The 17,343-nt window shown below is 44.5% G+C and overlaps 1 protein-coding gene across 12 annotated transcripts in view; it reads right to left on the bottom strand.

Annotated features, from left to right (window-relative positions):
• SRGAP2 (SLIT-ROBO Rho GTPase activating protein 2) overlaps positions 1-17,343 on the bottom strand; it is a 235,254-nt gene that overhangs the window by 59,615 nt on the left and 158,296 nt on the right. For 10 of the 12 annotated variants that reach the window (XM_025421058.3, XM_025421060.3, XM_035711065.2 and 7 more), the window contains exons 6-8: positions 10,909-11,124; positions 10,184-10,312; positions 2,050-2,274 (exon numbers count right to left, since the gene is read on the bottom strand). In XM_025421058.3, coding sequence (XP_025276843.1) covers positions 2,050-2,274; positions 10,184-10,312; positions 10,909-11,124 — 570 coding nt within the window. The remainder of the gene's footprint in view (positions 1-2,049; positions 2,275-10,183; positions 10,313-10,908; positions 11,125-17,343) is intronic. The other 2 variants (XM_025421059.3, XM_025421061.3) reach the window with 1 other exon arrangement.

Below are 17,343 nucleotides of genomic sequence, written 5' to 3'. Positions count from 1 at the left end.
TAACCCAGACCTAGCAGGGAGGTCTCAGAGAGGGAAAAATGACCTCCACGCCTGTGCCTTTAAGAAGCAGCGGGGCTGTGCTTCAAGCTTTGGCAGAGGTCCTCTACCGGGGTGCAAGGTAATACATTCCAGCTGTGCTCCACAGTATGAAACTAAGGCACTGACAGGGCTACGAGGGGGCCTAAGCACCCAGCATTTGGATTCTCCCTTTATGGAGACAAGCTGTTTGGCTCAGAGGGCAACTCAGTCAACACCAGAAAATGTATCACTCTGCTCAGCTGGTCCTCAAGTTCCACTGATTCTTGGGAAGGAATGTCAGTGGCAGCTGGAGAAGGGGACTGGAAGACAAGTTGGACCAGAAGCCAGGGCAGGTGAGGAATGGGGCTTCCTGGGGCTCGGTGACATTCCCCCCAACTGCACACGCTGCCATTTCACTTCCCCATCTGTTCAGACACTGACATTTCCTTAGTCACAGAAATGGAAACAAACTATACATGGTTTGGTTTTCCCTGAGGAGAGGAAAGAAATCATCTCCACGTTCTTGTCTTTAGGATAGATATGTCCCACTCTCTGTTATGGCTTATTGATGACAGCAAATCCTCTAGTTAGACTGTAATAGTTGTCATTCTAGAATAGGGTTTTTTTCTAAAAAACATCTAGATACTAATCCTAATGAAAACACCATTCCCTTGTTGAGAGGACATAGTTATTTTTCAGCCACCTAGCATCCCTTCCTCCTTCTCCGGTGACTTTGGCCTGACTGTCCTTGGCAGAACCTCCTACCCCACAATCCAAGTGGTGTATTTTGGATGAGGCTCTCCACAACCCTGGGATGGGTTAGGCTTATGACTTAGGCTTAAACCAACCAGCCAACTGCAGACACCCAGCCACAATAACTAGCTCAGTGCTAAACATAGCAGCCAGTCAGAACGAAGAAGACACAATGAGAATTTTGTGGGGGCTTCTAGAAGGGAAGCAGATACTCCTTCCATTGGATTTGGACCTATAAGAAATCAGGCTGGAAATATAGTCACCTTGCCCTTATGGGATAAGAGCCTACTTGAGAATAGAGCCAAGATACAAGATGTGAAGCAGAGAGAGAGGAAAAAAAAAAAAAGCAAAAAACCAAAAACCCGAGTCTTGATAAATCCCCACTCCTAAATCCAACCACACCTGAAGATCCATCTATTTCTATTATGTAAGCCTATACATTCTCCTCCCAATTTCATCTGAAGGTTAAAGGCTAGCTCCTACTGGCAGGAATCAGGGTCACTCTGATTCGCATGCACAGCCACTCCAAGTGGAACCAAATATTCAGAGCAATGAAACCCAAAGAGCTTCTTGTTACTCTCACTTTGTTCAGATCCTTCTTGTTTTAGTCTTAGAGGTTCAACATTCAAAACAGGGCCCCCATGTTCTTGTTCCCTAGCCTGGGCAGACAGCATCAGGCCTCTGGGATGACATCTTAGCTCCTGTCTTATCTGTAGGTGCCCATTCTTTTTTGTTCAATACGCCAGCAAAGCTATACCCCTTATTGTAATCTTCTAAACTCAAGAGAATAAGATCCTTCAGATCTCTGCCAAGTGACATAAGATCACATCACTTCTGCCCACTTGGCTCTCCCTCCCCATCAAAAGCCTTGAGTATCTGGTTGCATCTCAGCTCTTCTTCCAGACTCACCATTTGGAGGCCTCCTCCAAATCCTTCCCCCTTCCCATACTGAACTGTTAGTTTTTATACACCTATTGTTTTCCACCTCCTCTGATCCTGCTGGACTCTCTGGGGGCCCCACTCTATGCATATCTGGAACCCTCTCTCAACTCCCCAGACTGGAAGCTCCCAGAGGGCCCTAATCCCCACCTTCTACAGTTAAGCCCAGCAGCCGCTCAGTAGCTCTTTGCCAAATGAGTGGAATACTCCTCACTCAGCTGAAAGTAAGCCAACCCCAGGCCTTCCTCTCCCCAGAATAACATGGCCTTAGTGTAGTGAATCCAGACACAAGTGAGCTCAAGCCCTGGAGGGGGTGTGCTGATGGGAAGGAGGCCTCACCATGTCCCCCATGTGGGGCTGGAATTCAAACTTCATAGGTGGGCAGAAGACATTGTTGTACATCTCCATGAGGCGCTGCTTGTCACTGGTGGCATCCAGATTCTCGACAGCATTCTCGATGGCATCCAGACCCTCGTGCTTTGACTGCTCCAGATTCAATTCAGCAGAGAGGAAGGTACGTAGCGCCCGGTTCAGGCTAGCATGGTAGCCCAAGTCACAACACTGCTGTGGGATGGAGAAGGCATGTGAGCAAACCATGGACAATCTCACAGCTGGGCAGAAAGGGAGTGTGGCCCCCAGGGCAGCTCGGACCATGTCAGCAGGACTGGCTGTGCAGCCGGAACAAGGCTGACATTCTGACTTCCAAGATTCAGGTGAAATTTCTGGTTTCCATTCCCAGTTCAACGGTAGACACACCTCAGAGGGCTATGGGCTGGTTGAAAGGAAGAGGACTCAACAGAACAGGACATTATTTCATCATGTGCTGCCCAGGGGTATTCCGTAAACATGAGAAGAGCTAAGGGTTCAAGGGAACCCTCTTCCACTTCAGGGGTTTCTCTGTGGATACCATTTTAACAAAATACAACCATGAAAATACAGCCTGCCACTCCCTGAAGGTCACTGTGGTCAAGTCACTACCTATGAACCAAACCAGGCCATTTCACCATTCCAGGCTCACAGTGCACAAGTGTCGCAAGAGCAGCTGGTTTACACAAACACTGAACTTCAGTGGGAGAAGAGAATGGGGATCAGACTCTGTCGTCCATTGTCACCCCCACCAGTTCCTGACATTCGAGGACAGCCTTCGCTCCAGACTTGGATTTCTGCACTAAAGCTCCTCCCCGACAGAAACAGCATTTATAAGACCAAACATTTCTAAGTGTCAGTCTTACTGGGAAAACTCAGATCATGTCAAGGATCCTGACTTTCTAAAGCAAACTGGGGAGGGGGGGGTGTATGAGAGAGGCAAGAGTATAAAAAAAAGCACTGAACAGGAAATCAAGCAACCTTGGAAAAGCCACTCCCCAACCCTGAACCTATATCCTCAGCTGTCAAATGAACAGATCTGGCCAGGTCAGTGGTCTACAAGCTGTGGATCAGAGCTGTACAGTTCAATGCCACTGCTCAGGCTGCTCTTGAGAAGGGGGTAAAAGGAAGCAACCAGTAGGACTTGGGAGCCCTTCTCTCTGGTTCAACCAAATCAGCTCTGCTCTTTTGTCTACTTAATACATTGGGATTCTATGTAAGGTCTGGTTTGAAGAAAGAATTCTGCTAGAGAAAAAGCATGAAAATACATGGACTAATTATAATCCCCAAGGCCGTCTTCAGCAATGGCACTCTAAAATCTTATAATATTCCCCATCTCTCCCAAAGGATCCTGAGACTCAAATTCCTTTGTCATCCATTATCCCTTCTATTGCTTAAGCAGCTTTGAGATCCAGAACCTGAGAAGAAACATCAGAGAAGAATCCATGCATAGAGTAAGACCATCTGCCTGACTACTGTTTCAGTCTATAGGCAGGCATCAAATTAACTTCCCCAGCCCTTCCCCTCATTATGTTCACGTTGGGAGCAGCCATGATTGGGGAAGAAAAAGCATGTGACGTGTGCTTTTCCTCCCAGCATCCCACAAGAAGCTCAGTGACACAGCGCCTGTTGGGCTGGGCTCTGGGTCAATGCCAACAAGCTCTGGCAGGTGCCTGGCTGCAGCTCAAGAACAGCAGTTACAGCTGAACTAGGGGCAGAGGATGGAAAGACATTAAATTCAGTTGGGATGGAAGAGCAAATGGAAGCAAGACAAAAGCAGCTGATTGGGAGACTCATGTGCAGGGGCCATTTCTCCTCCGAAAGACACTGCTGGTCTAGCCAGGCTGCCCTTGAACCTGCAAACCTTCCTGACTAGTTCTATGCAGATGCTGATGATGAAACTGGATGCCTGTGAATCTGTGAACAGAAGTAACATGGCCTATAGGGCTGAGCAAGTAGGGAGCTTTTGAGTGCAGAAGAGAATTAGGGGGGGGGGGGCGGGGTGCCTCTCATCATCTTTACCTATTTTTGGTGACTCCACTTTCCTCTTCATTCTCTCTACCTCTACCCTGATTCATACCCTTTTCTACACCAGTGCTGTCTGCTTCACTGTCTTCAGAAATGGCTTTTGTTATGCCACTTGCCAGCTAAAGAACTTACAAAAGCTTTCAGTTTTTTCCTCTCTTTCTTTTTTTAAGATTTTTTTTAAAGTTATTCATTTGAGAGAGAGGGAAATTGAGCAAGACTATGAGCAGGGGGGAGGAGCAGAGGGAGAGAGAGAAGCAGACTCCCTGCTGGGCAGAGAGCAGACATGGGGCAAGATCCCAGGACCCCGAGATCATGACCTGAGACAAAGGCAGATACTTTACCTTCACCGATTGAGCCACCCAGGTGCCCCAGCTTAGTTTTTTCTAAAGTGAAGTCCACCTTCCTCATTTTGGAAATTTAAAAACACCTCGACTTTACTAAGTGTGTGTACTGTATACCTGATGTGCACTAAGTGCTTTATGGACATTCTGCATCTGAATCCTCATAATAACTCTAGTGAGGTTGGTATTATCTTACTTTCTCAGACTAGAAAGTTGAGGCTCCGTGAAGTTAAGCAAAGTCAACAGCCAGAACAAATTATAATCTGCCTTGCAGTCTGACCATCCACATCATCTCCCCTCTATTCCATTCCTCAGCCTCTTCTGCTCTAACCAATGACATGATCCTGCTTAGGATAGACAATGGGAAAACAGCAGGCCTCAGGCTTCAAATCAGCTGCACGACCACAAGCAAGGAATTTAACTCCCCTTGGCCTCCAAGGGGAACAACAGCAGTCTCACAGATCATAGTGAGGCTGAAAAAAGGCAATGTATTTACATATGTTTGGCATCATGCAGATACTTCGACATCAACCACCAAGATCCCCAAATCCACTGACCTCTGCCCTTACCCCAGCATTCTCCCTTCTTGACATATTTTCCACTCTTCTCACTTGGTGGAAATGGACCCAATCTTCAAAATCCAAACCTAATTCCCAGCCTCTGGGAAGCCAGCCAGCCCTGCAACCTTGGCATCTATTAACCTTGGCCTCTACTCAGGGCCAAAGCACACCAGCCCTCATGTGACAGCAAACACACTGCCTCACTCTGAGATTTGCCATTTCCTATCACCCCAAGTAGAAGACAAGCCTCAAAGAGGGCCTGGCCAGTGTCATTCCTCCTTTGTATCCCTCACCAAGAAGCCTTGCTCATAGTAGGCATTTAATACACATCAATTGATTTTAGCCTCTTAGGAAATAACCCATTTAGGCTGAATACCAATCTAAGTCATGTGGGTAGACATGGCCACTGGAAGCCCCTTATATCGCTCAGTCTGTATGGCCTATGGAAAGCAGGGAGCTTTCTCCAGCTGCTGGCTGCCTCACTGATACAATTGTTCTGTAGCTTCTCTGTGCCAGTGAGTGGGGGTCTGCCTCACAATGTGCCGTCTGGCTCCTCTCTGCCTCCAGCCAACCAGGGAGACTTGGAATTGGTTTTACAGAGCCGTGGCTATCCACAAATCTCTGTGAGTGCGACAGCCAGAAACTGAGGCCTTAGCAAAGAAGCAATTTCTGGCAAGGTTAGGTAAACGAGATTTGAATATTTCATCTCTGTTCCCAAGAGAATCCCAGTGAGTAGAGGCAGCACATTATTTTCCTCACAATGGGGACAAAGTATGCTTTTGGTGGCTTCTGATGAGTTCTGTGGCCACGCTGAGCTCCCCTGGCCATTTCTGGGTTATATAAATGTTTGATGAAAACTCTCTCAGGGGAAATCAAATTTTTATAAGAATTTAATGATAGCCCATCCAGATGTGTGATGACTTGAGTTGACAGCTCATTAACCCTTTACTGGTTCACGTCCTCATGAAGAGACTCTAGAGAAGGCCTAGAAAAAAAAAGGGTATTTCATAATATCCACTTCTAGTTCACACAGAAGAGAAAAATAAATGCCCTTTATAAAATTTCCTGTGAAGAAGGCTGAGTTCCCTCATGTCCAACTTGGGTGCACAAGGTGTCACAGACTCTCTCTACCCATGTATGTAGCCTTCACAAACCTCCAGCTATGCATGAGCACAATGCCCTGTTCTTCATTCATCCATCTGCTCCTGGGTTGGGAAAGCCACAGGAGTACGGGGGAGGAAAGCCACATTCCAATGAGCCTACAGTTCTTAGACTCCATCAAGTCAGCTCAGAATGTCTTTTTGGCCTGAAGTCAAGGTTTCTCTGGTGTGTGTTAGATGCTTCGTGTGGGTTTCTACAGTCTAAGTTGAAATCTTATTATCTTATAAAATGAAGTCAAAGGGTAGTCCTTGTGTCCGTGCACTGGTGTCGATAAAAATAACTTCCTTTGACTTATCCTCAATGCCCTTAGCACACATTGCGCTTCTGCACCAGGAGGAAGGAGGCAGCATGGTGCATGTAACATGGATGGCGACAGACTGGCACAAGACTCATCCTACGTCATAAAGCAAGTTCTGGATACTGTCAAGATCAGAAAGCCAAGGTACCCAGGCTCCCCACTCCCGCCCTACCGATTGGTTTGCTGCCAAAGTGTTCTTTGGGCCATTTTTATTGCCTGGGTCATTTAGAAAACTACTGATACACAGACGAGCAGTGGCGATGCTCAAAAACATCATGCTGGATAAAAAGGGGGCCAGGTATGAAAAGTATATACTATAAAATCCCATCTTTACGAAGTTCTACAATAGGCAAAACTAATTTATGTTGAAAGAAATCAGAACAGTGGTTGCCTTGGGGTAAGGGACTGAGTGGGAAGAAAATAGAGGAACTTTTTGAGGTAACGGAAATGTTCTCTATTTTGATGGACATGTAGGTTACCAGGGTGCTGGAATTTATCAAAACTCTTGAAACTATTAACACTTAAGTTCAAGCAGTGTATATAAATTATATCTGCAGGTTGTATTAAAAGGCATAAAAAGGGGGAAAAAATCTTGCCTTACGAAATCACGTTCTTCCTCCTCCTTCTATTCCTTTCTTCCTTCAATGAATTATACTATGTGCTCAGCTATGTATTAAGCACTGTGCATGTTTTTTAAAAAAAGAGTATCTTAATATATAAAGTTTTTTTAAAGATTTTATTTATTTATTCATGAGAGACACAGAGAGAAAGAGGCAGAGGCATAGGCAGGAGGAGAAGCAGGCTCCATGCAGGGAGTCTGATGTGGGACTCGATCCTGGGACTCCAGGGTCACGCCCTGAGCTAAAGGCAGACACTCAACTACTGAGCCACCCAGGCATCCCAATATATAAAGTTTAAAAAATATATATATTTAAGTTATCTCTACACCCAACATGGGACTTGAATTCATAACCCTGAGATCAAGAGTCGTATGTCTTCTGACTGAGCCAGCCAGGTGCCCCAGTTTATGTATTAAGGTAAAGAGAGGACTTGGTTCCTGCCCTCATGGAGTTTACAGAGACTAAGAGACATTCCTCTGTTCTTAGTGCAGGGACTCAAACTTTTTTTGACTTCTAACTCACAGTAAGAAATACATCTTGTCATACACACACACACACACACACACACACACACACACACACACCCCTAACATAACAAATTCACAAAATAAAATTTAATCTTACTAGTATGATGTACTCACATATTTTATTTTCTTTCCTATTCTATTCTAATCCCTTCATTAAAAAAAATAAGTCAAACCCATAAAAGTGATTTCATGACTCCCCCCTGATGGATCATGACCTATAGTTTGAAGAACACTGTCCTGGGGCCCCTTGGGCTTACCTTTAACGCTGCAATTAGCCAATTACATAGAAAATATCATACAATGTCTATGAATACCTCTAGGGCAAAAATTATTTTATACCTTTTGTACCCTTGATGCTAAGCACATAGCCTCATTCCAAATAAATATTTACTTAGCCGAATAATGTTACCAGCTTAAAAAAACAAAAAAAAGAGTAATGAATCTGTCCTCACCTTAGAAAAAATAAAAACAAAACAAACAACAAACAAAACAAAAGCAACTTACTGAGTGGCCTGGAATGGTGCCAACCCAGACTTGCTCACAGTAGCCTACACCCACACCCCGAGTGTTAAGGAGGCTGGCAGGCTGCTTTTTCATGAGACTTCATACCACATCCCATGAAGACAGGCTCTTAACATACCTTTCTTATTCTTCTTCTTTAAAGTGAGAATAAGTAGCAAAATAGCTTGTTTCTTAGACATTTTAAAATACCTACTCACATCTGATGGAGGGTCTATGAATTGCCAAGGTCTCTCTCTCACCCCACTCCCAGATCGGCATTTTGGTGAAAGGGGTGAGGAAGTTACCCTGGGGGCAAGAAAGGAAAGGACAAACCAGAGGAAGAGGTGTAATGGACTGCATGGCCTAATTTTCTTTTTCAACAAATGTGAGATAAGTAGCAGAAATGGAACATAGAAAGAACTGATTCTCTTCCTTGTGCTGAGAACAGGTGTCTCTCCCAGTAGCAAAGAACCATTCCCCTCACGAGGAGAAAGGATCCTGTGTAGGGCTCTGACCTCCACTGAAGGACAGTGTTCAGATTGGCATCAACAAGCAAGGAGAACAAAGTGGTGCCTGAACAGGCATCAGGGCTCCACTTACCCAGTAAGGCAATGATACCCGGGGCATGAAGAGGCTGACATCTATTGAATCAAAAATCCCTGGCTCAAGGAACTATTTTAGAAATGTTCCCCAAGCATGTGGAGTCAGATTTCAGTACCAATGATTTAGTCCAATTTTTCTGTTTGCCAGAAAGAAGTGGGGGAGAGGGGAGCAAAGTGAGCAAAACAGTTCAGTGATAAGCCCCATATGACCTGAATCTTAGACCACACACCAAATACTCATGTGTGAAGCGTGGTAGGTTCATTCACTGAGAAACTAAGTTGGGCAAGGGGGCAAGGTCTGGCCAGGAAAGTCCAGTGGCTGCCCGCTAACAGCTAGAGGCAAATAGCAGGCCTCAGAGAGGATACCAGCTCAGGTCCGCCCGAAGCCCCAGAGGGTGGCTGCTGACACAAAGTCAGCTGACTCCAGGCCCCCCACTTTGAAGACTGGAGGGAAGAGCGTACTCTTGCAGCTATAGTCCAGGCTGGCTCAGGCAATGGACCGGCTGGGAGTCTGCAGGTGAGAGAGATTGCAAGGCTGACCCCCAAGGTCAAAGACAAAAAGCATATTCCTTGTGTCTAAGCCATGCAAAACACAGGTGTCTACTCATCTGCTTTTCTCATCATCTTTGGGCCATATGTCAGAAGGCATGGGCCCTACGTCAAGGGCATCCAGCTTCCTACTGACCAGGGCCCTCATTTGCAGTGTAACTGAGGGCAGGTAACCTTGAGCCTAGATTCCTAATCTTCAAATTGGAGATAGTAACACTGATCCACAGGGTGATGTGATAGTCAAATGAAATAATACCAAGAGATATTAACTATCTAAATATGAGGTATGGCATTTTAGCCCTTTAGCTCTTGCCACTCACTCCTACATGCAAGTGGCTGATCTAAGGAAATATTTCCTGGGAGAGACGTGCACTACAGTTATGAGCATGGGTTTAATAATCAGCCCCAGGGATAAATCTTGGCTCTGTCACTTATTAGCTGATTCTGGATGAGTCATCTAGACTCTGAATTTTAGGGACGCCTGGGTGGCTCAGTGGTTGAGCATCTGCCTTCGGCTAAGGTCGTGATCCTGTGGTCCTGGGATCGAGTCCTGCATCAGGTCCATGCAAGAGCCTGCTTCTCCCTCTGCCTATGTCTCTGCCTCTCTCTCTCTGTGTGTCTCTCATGAATAAATAAATAAAATCTTAAAAAAAAATAAATCAAATAAACTCTGAATTTTAAACTCTAAAAATGGACGAGTGCCTTCCTCTCAGGATCCTAGTAAGAACTGAATAAGATAAAGTATAAAGGGCTTCACCTGGTATCTGAAACATGGCAAGCCCCTAATGGACCACAGCTACTATCTTCATAATTCTTCTAAAAATGCTTGAAGATGCCTGAGCAACAGACTAGGGAACATCCGGACAATTCTCCAAAACCAGGAAGAAGATGCCCTTGAGCCCCCAGCTTTAAGCACTTACATCAATAAGGTCAGACAGGTCGTGGATGTAGTACTTGAAGACAGACGCATTGGTTGCCTCCAGAGCCAGTAAGTACTCATTCCGGGCTTTAATGGCCTTCAACTTATTCTCTGTGTACTTGGCTTGGCGCTGAAAAGGGAACAAAAGTTCAATTCTACTTTTTTTAAAGGGGAGACTGTTCTCTAAAAGATGAAAGTACAGTACATTCGAGAACCACAATTGTACTGCTACTCCCTATGCGCGTCTGCCTTAAATTGGGTTCTAATTCTGTTTAATGAGATTCAAGGGCATAATGTAGATCAATTCAGGAAAGGTTAATGAGGCTCCCTACTTTAGATGCACGTCCCACTTTGATTGTAACTACTAACACCATTCTCCATCCTTGTACCGGACCCGGAAGAAGGCATCACTACATCTGCCCCAGGATACAGGGCACCTGAAGCCAAACCCTAGGTCTGCAGTCCCTCTGCCAGGTATGAGAAAGGTTTCTAATGTTTCTTGTGGATCTGCTACAGGTGAAAAACTTGGAGCCTCCATGCCCATGTTCCTCCAGTACCTAGAATTTCTTCCAGGGCAGATGGCAAAGACTCACGTTTGACCATTAGGCACTAAGGAAACCAGAGTTTCTTTGTCCTTCTCTTCACAGCCCCTACTGGAAAACTTCTATTAGCCCTGACTCCCAGAGTGCTCCTCCCCAGCCCCCACAGATGCTGAAACATACACACCTTCTCCTTCATCTTCTCAATCTTCTTCACCGAGCTTCTTCGGACGTGCTTCTCTTCAATGCGGACATTGGATGAGGAGTCAGGGGAGCGTGGGGTCTGCCGGTCTTCCTGCTTTACCGATTTTCCGATTTGCTTCTCCTCCTGCTTCTCTGCCTCCTTTAGCTTGCTCTGAGCACTGATGCTGTCGGCATTGTACATGTGATATGTCTTCATGACCTGCAAGACATCCCCCACCCCCGCCCCCAGAGGTCAAGCCAATGGGGTCAATTCTCTGCTTTACAGACTAACAGATTCAGGGACCTGTCCCACATGAAGCAATATCCTCATGCCCTTAAGGGAAAAATTCTTAAGTGTTTGGTTCAGCAAACATTGTATATTAAAGACCACCCAAAGCACAGGAAAGCAGCATTTGAACTGAGCCAATAAGTCTTATTAAAATGGCTTCATGTCTTCCGTCACGTATTATTTACTTCTATTTATTAACACCTATAATCATTCCTCTTTCATATCGGCTAAGTAATTTCTATCACTTTGCCATCACACAACACCAAAGACACAAGAAACCCCCTCACCACTTGGATCTCAAGAACAAAGCCCTTCCCAAGCAGGGTAGGAACCCTGGGGAGGCCAGCACAGCCTGCAGAATAGCCAATCTTTTCAGACCTTTCAGATATAAAATGGGGAAGAAGAAAGGCTCCAAAAGCTCTTTGTGCTGGCCTAGCATTCTAGGGATCCCGTCTGTCTGCTTCAGGTACATTGAACTCACTACAACGACAGCAGCAGCTTTCATTTCTTGAGCACGTAGTATATGCTTGGCTTTGTGCCAAGTGCTATACACACAAATACAGCAACCCTATGATCTAGAAAACAACCCTATGAAGACTGTTAATCCAGCCAACAATTCAGGTAAGAGCCTAAGAAGGAATAAAACCCACATCAGGTGAAACCAGAGTTGCCACAGGAAGGAAGAAATGTTAAAGGAGAGAAATGCAATTTTCAAGTTTCCCACCAAAGCCACTGTTGGGGAGTCCAATCTCTTTTCTTAACAAAGAAGCCTAGAACTTGTGTATATTTCCTCCCAAGCATACTTCCAGCCACACGGTGCCTGCTCTTCCCTGCTGGAGCTCTGTTTCCACACAGGGAGTCTCTAGCTTCTATCTGGGAATTAAAAATGCTGATTACAACTAAGCAAGCTGAAGTGTAAGAGTGCCGATATTTTGATGCTGTGCAATCTCTTTAAGAGGGAGAAAGAGAGTGTGGGATGCATGTATGTGGGGTTGGGTTGCAGACTGAATAACAGAGGGGAGGAGGGGCATAATATTGATAATAATTTCTATCGCTTACTTAGTATGTGCTGTGTGTCAGAGGCTTTATGTGTGTCGCCTCATTGAACCCTCACATCAACTCTATGAGACATGTCATTATCTCTACTTTTAAAGATGGGGAAGCCGAGGCTCAAAGGGATTAAACTATCTCACCCAAGGTCACGCAACTAGTAAATGGCAGAATCAGGATTCAAACTCAGGTTTGTCAGACCATAAAGTCCACATTCTGAGCTACTAGGCACCAGTGTCTTCCTCTAAATAGACCAGAGCCGGGTTAGTTGGTAGGAAAGGTTAGGTTTAACCAAGACTAGTTTGAAAAGAGGAACTGGTTTTATCAATGGCTTTGTGTTAGAGTGGTGGTCCCAACTGGGGGCTAATCTAGAGACCTTTGTTTTTTTTAAGATATTTATTATTTATTTATTTATTTATTCATTCATTCATTCACTCATTCATTCATGAGAGACACACATAGAGATTGAGAGAGGCAGAGACACAGGTAGAGGGAGAAGCAGGCTCCACACAGGGAGCCCGGCGCGGGACTGGATCCCGGGACTCCAGGATCATGCCCTGGGCTGAAGGCAGGCTCTATTCACTGAGCCACCCAGGGATCCCTTAGAGATCCCTTAAATCCCTTAGGATTTTAATGGTTACAACTTGGGAGCTTGCTCTGGCATCCTGTGGGTAGAGGCCAGGGAGACTGCTAAACAGCCAGTGCACAAGACCCCATAATAAAGCTGTCTACCCAAAATGTCCATGGTACCAAGGTTGAGAAACCCTGGGTTAGAGGGACCTTATGGATGTACTAATGCCTTAGAATCAGCGAGAGGTAGTGGAAAGAATAAAGAATACTGGGACATTGACAAAGTCAAAGTACATTAGAGTTTAGATGTCTCATTTTGGATACAGAATGTTTTAAATCAGCTTCACGTTATTTTCAACCTGACATTATTTCCTGTAAGTATAAGATCAACTCTGTATATTCTCTACAGAGGAGAAGTGATATTTAATACCTGGTACCATTAAAAACCCTTCTAAGTAATTCAAACAGTCCTCCAGATTCCAGGTTGACTAAGAAGTGAAGAAGAGTCATCTGTTATCCAGACTGAAGAAGGGTATTCAGGAGACTACTTTTTTTCTTTTTATCTGAATGTGGATTCAAAAGCTTGAATGAACAGTTATAAAAATGAATGAGTTTTTAAAAAGTGATTTTCCATTTCATGAGGATGCATGATGGATAAAGAAGAAACACTAAGAATGAATATGAGATAAAAAAGGACTCAAAGGAATAATACCCGGAAGACAACAATGAAGTAATAAAAATTAGTGATTTGTGATTTGTATTGCTCCTTTCCACTAAAGAACTTTCTTTAAAAGAGTTACACTACCTCATCTAAATAAAACTATGAATTCCTAAGGGTAAGCACCTCTTCTGTGTTCTCTTCTCCACAGTTGGGAAATGTGTCATGTACATAGTTGGTAGTTTTAAAATCAATGTGGTTGCCCAAATGACTTGATGACACCAGGTCTCTCCTCTGTGGAAATACGGAAGAAGTATAGCTAGTATCCTTCAACTCAAGGAAAAACTGAGGTATCCAGAGGCCAAAGCTTGAATAAGTGATGCCAAAACAATTGGGAGAAATAGAGAAGTCAAAATAGGACCTGGAGAAATATATACATATAGTGAGGCAAATATAAACTAGGGAAAAAATCCAGAAGTTGAAATTCTTAGTTCTACAAAGAGAATTCACTTTACTTCAAAAAAATGAAATCTTAATTCATGCCATTAGCTCTGCTCTGCTCTCTCCCCAAGCCAGACTAAAATAATAGAAAAGAATTTTTTATTATTATTATTATTATTATTATTATTTAGATATAAACTGAGGAAAACAAAAAGAATGAAAGCAGCACCTAAAAAGCAGGGAGGCAAGTAGTAAATTATCTACCAAACCCTAAACCAAAAGTAGGCAGAGGCAAGAAGCAACCAGCCTTACATCACAGAAGCCCCAAGAGGAACTGGTGGTGGCAGTGGGATGAAGGTGGAGCTAAAACAAGAGAAACTACTGAAAGCCTAAGAATTGTTAGATTCCCAGATCCCACCCCTCCCCCTCCATTGTGGAGAACTAGAGGCATATTCTCTTATAGAAGGCCTATGGATTGGGACACCAGGCTCAGCTGAGGATAGGGGGTACTGAACTTAGAATAGGAAGATCAACTGAAAATGCTATACTGAATGTTGTGATGGCCCTGGCACCTTCACAGACTAGGCAGGTCACAGACGAGGCAGGAGGTCAGGAGAGCCTTGTCTGGGGAATCTGACTATCCAAGATAAAAGACCTAGAAATACTGATATCAGGGCTTCCCTAAGGACACACCAGTCAGATCACCCTACAGTAAAGACCACCGTTGGCACAGAACTTCCAACTAGCTTTTCAATGCCTCCCTTTAAAATATGAAAAGGTAGGGCAGCCCCGGTGGCTCAGCGGTTTAGCACCACCTGTAGCCCAGGGCGTGATCCTGGAGACCCGGGATCGAGTCCCACGTTGGGCTCCCTGCATGGAGCCTGCTTCTCCCTCTGCCTGTGTCTCTGCCTCTCTCTGTGTGTCTCTCATGAATAAATAAAATCTTAAAAAAATATATGAAAAGGCAGCTAAAGATTACCAAACATTTAAGAAAAATATCTAATATGAAAGGCCAAAACCATTGAGAGGGAACAGAAGGTATACAGAAAGAAGAAACCTTCAAAACCAATGAATAGTATCTCTAGATACATCAATGAAAAACGAAAAGACACTGTATCATGAAATAAGAACAGAATGCAATAAAAGAGGAACATTTAGAGAACAAGAAGAGAGATCTTGGCAATTAAGATTCAATTCAAATATCTCTCTAAGGAGCCCGATTTTATGCCCTTCTTCTGGGAAGACATGTAAATGTTATCACCTCATATTTTACTTGCTGCTTTACTCTTGTGTCTCTTCTATTAAAACTAAATGCCTTTAGTTCAGGGACATCTCTTATTTGTCTTCGTATTGCTAGTGCCTAGTGCTGGAGACAAACAGGCAAGCAGAGTGAGGGTACTATTCATTGACATTATTTCAAGAGAGCAGGTGCTAAATAGCAGTCTTCAGCGGCTCCGCCAGCAGACAGCTGCTGCACCAGATCAAGGAGCCATATATTCAGGGGGAGTACAGAAGAACAGAACTTCTAGGGCAACAATACCCCAGTGTCACAACACCTCTTCTTTCTTTCTTAATTATAGGGCTTGACTCTTCCTACTTAGCCAATCCATGTGGCTCCCATACTCCCACATACCTTCCTTCCTGTGGGTACTTGCTGGGCTTTTCCAGATACAAACTATGAGTACAAATGAGGCAGAGAATTCCAGAGTTCTTTGTGTGTTCCAACTTCAAAGGCATTTGGGGTCACCAGTTGGAAAATGAAAACCACTTATGCCATGGCCTACAAACTAGCTAGGCTCATTATGGGGGGAAAAACATATGGAGGAGAATGCTCACTTGAGCTGCTCTCTGAATGGCAGCTGTGGGAAGCAGCCCCTCGCACAGAATGCCAAGTCAGGAAAATCAAAGGTCCTTCAGGCATAAAAAAGGAGGGTACAGAGGGGCAGCTGGCCACTTATGGTGTGAGTCTGGGCCTCTTGCCGAAAAGCATCTTTATTTGAGAACACCGAGGCTCTGCCCCTTGGATCATCAAGGTTCAAAAATACTTAAATTATCCCCCTTAGGTAATCAGTCTCCCAAAAAGAAATATTTTGAGCATTAGGGGAGATACAAGCTAAGGAGAGCACCGGACATGGTGGGTTCCTTATATTCTTGGTTCCCTTTATTCCATGCCCACAAATAACTTTTATTGCCCACAGGGTCACTGAAGCAAGGGCCCCTTTTGCCTTCCCAAAAAGTAAATAAGGTAAAAGCTCCTTATCAAAAGATCTCTGTTGTTCTCTTAGCTCCTCTGAGAGAAGGAGAAAGAACATTCTGCAAGTAGCTTCCCAAAGCCAGCATATAATAGTGCCAAGTTTCTACTTGATGAAATCACCATGTTGAGTGACCAATTATCCTGGCTTACCAAGGGCTTTCCTAGGTGTAGCACTCAAAGTCCCATGCCCTGGAAAACCCTTCAGGTCCTAGGCAAACTGGGATAGTCAGCCACCCTAATGCCATGGTGCCTTACTGAGGCCAGGCCTACACGTACCTCATCCTACAGAAGAAAGAACTCATAATTCTATCCTCTGAACTTCCAAATGGCCTACAGAATCCGCACACTCACTTGACCGTTAACTACTGTCCGATATTTCAGAAAATGTGATTGGAGATATCAGTGTATGAAGTATATGGGGACCTGGGTCATGGAGGTCACCGCATCCTCCAGGTGTAGCTAGTGGCACATCAGGTGGAATCTGGTGGCCTAGTTTGGTGGACTCCAGTCAACAGACCAGCGCTTTTCAATCTTGGTACTACTGACATTTTAGGCAAGATAATTCTTTGTTGTAGGGGGCTATCGCATGCATTACAGGATTATAGCTGCATCGTGAACTCTAGTACAGCCCCACCCCAGCCATGAAAAAAAAAAGTGTCTACGGACATTTCTAGATGTCCCCTTGGAGGAAAAAGTCACTGTGCTTGAGAATCGCCCTACCAGACCCTTCTGCCTTCCCTGGAACTTGCCAGGGTTCTCTACTCTTTCTTCCCTTCCCATCGCTTGCTAGGAAAAATGTTAAATTTTTCTTTTGGCCTTGGACAGATTAGAAGAGTGTGTATCCAGGGATAAAAGATAGAACACAAGGGAATATACTGGATGGTAACATAATAGCATTGCATGGTGACAAATTGTGGCTGCACTCAGTGAGCACAGCATGCTGTACAGACTTGTTGAATCACTATGTTGTGCCTCCGAAATCAACATAACATTGTGTGGCAACTACACTACAATAAAATAAAACAAAAATAAAAATAAAAGAGTGTATACCAATTTGCCTCATGGCAGAGGACTCCATGCCCAGCCAATTCTCAGCCTGTGCGCCAGGCAGGAACATTTTAGGCTCTGTGCAGAGCAGGAAAGCACTGGCCAATATTCGATTGCCTGGAGATTGCAG

This window comes from Canis lupus, chromosome 38 (assembly GCF_003254725.2).
Source record: "Canis lupus dingo isolate Sandy chromosome 38, ASM325472v2, whole genome shotgun sequence".
Classification (NCBI taxonomy): Eukaryota; Metazoa; Chordata; class Mammalia; order Carnivora; family Canidae; genus Canis; species Canis lupus.
The sequence above is the reverse complement of the archived record's forward strand: the minus strand, read 5'-3'. Positions and strand labels throughout refer to the sequence as shown.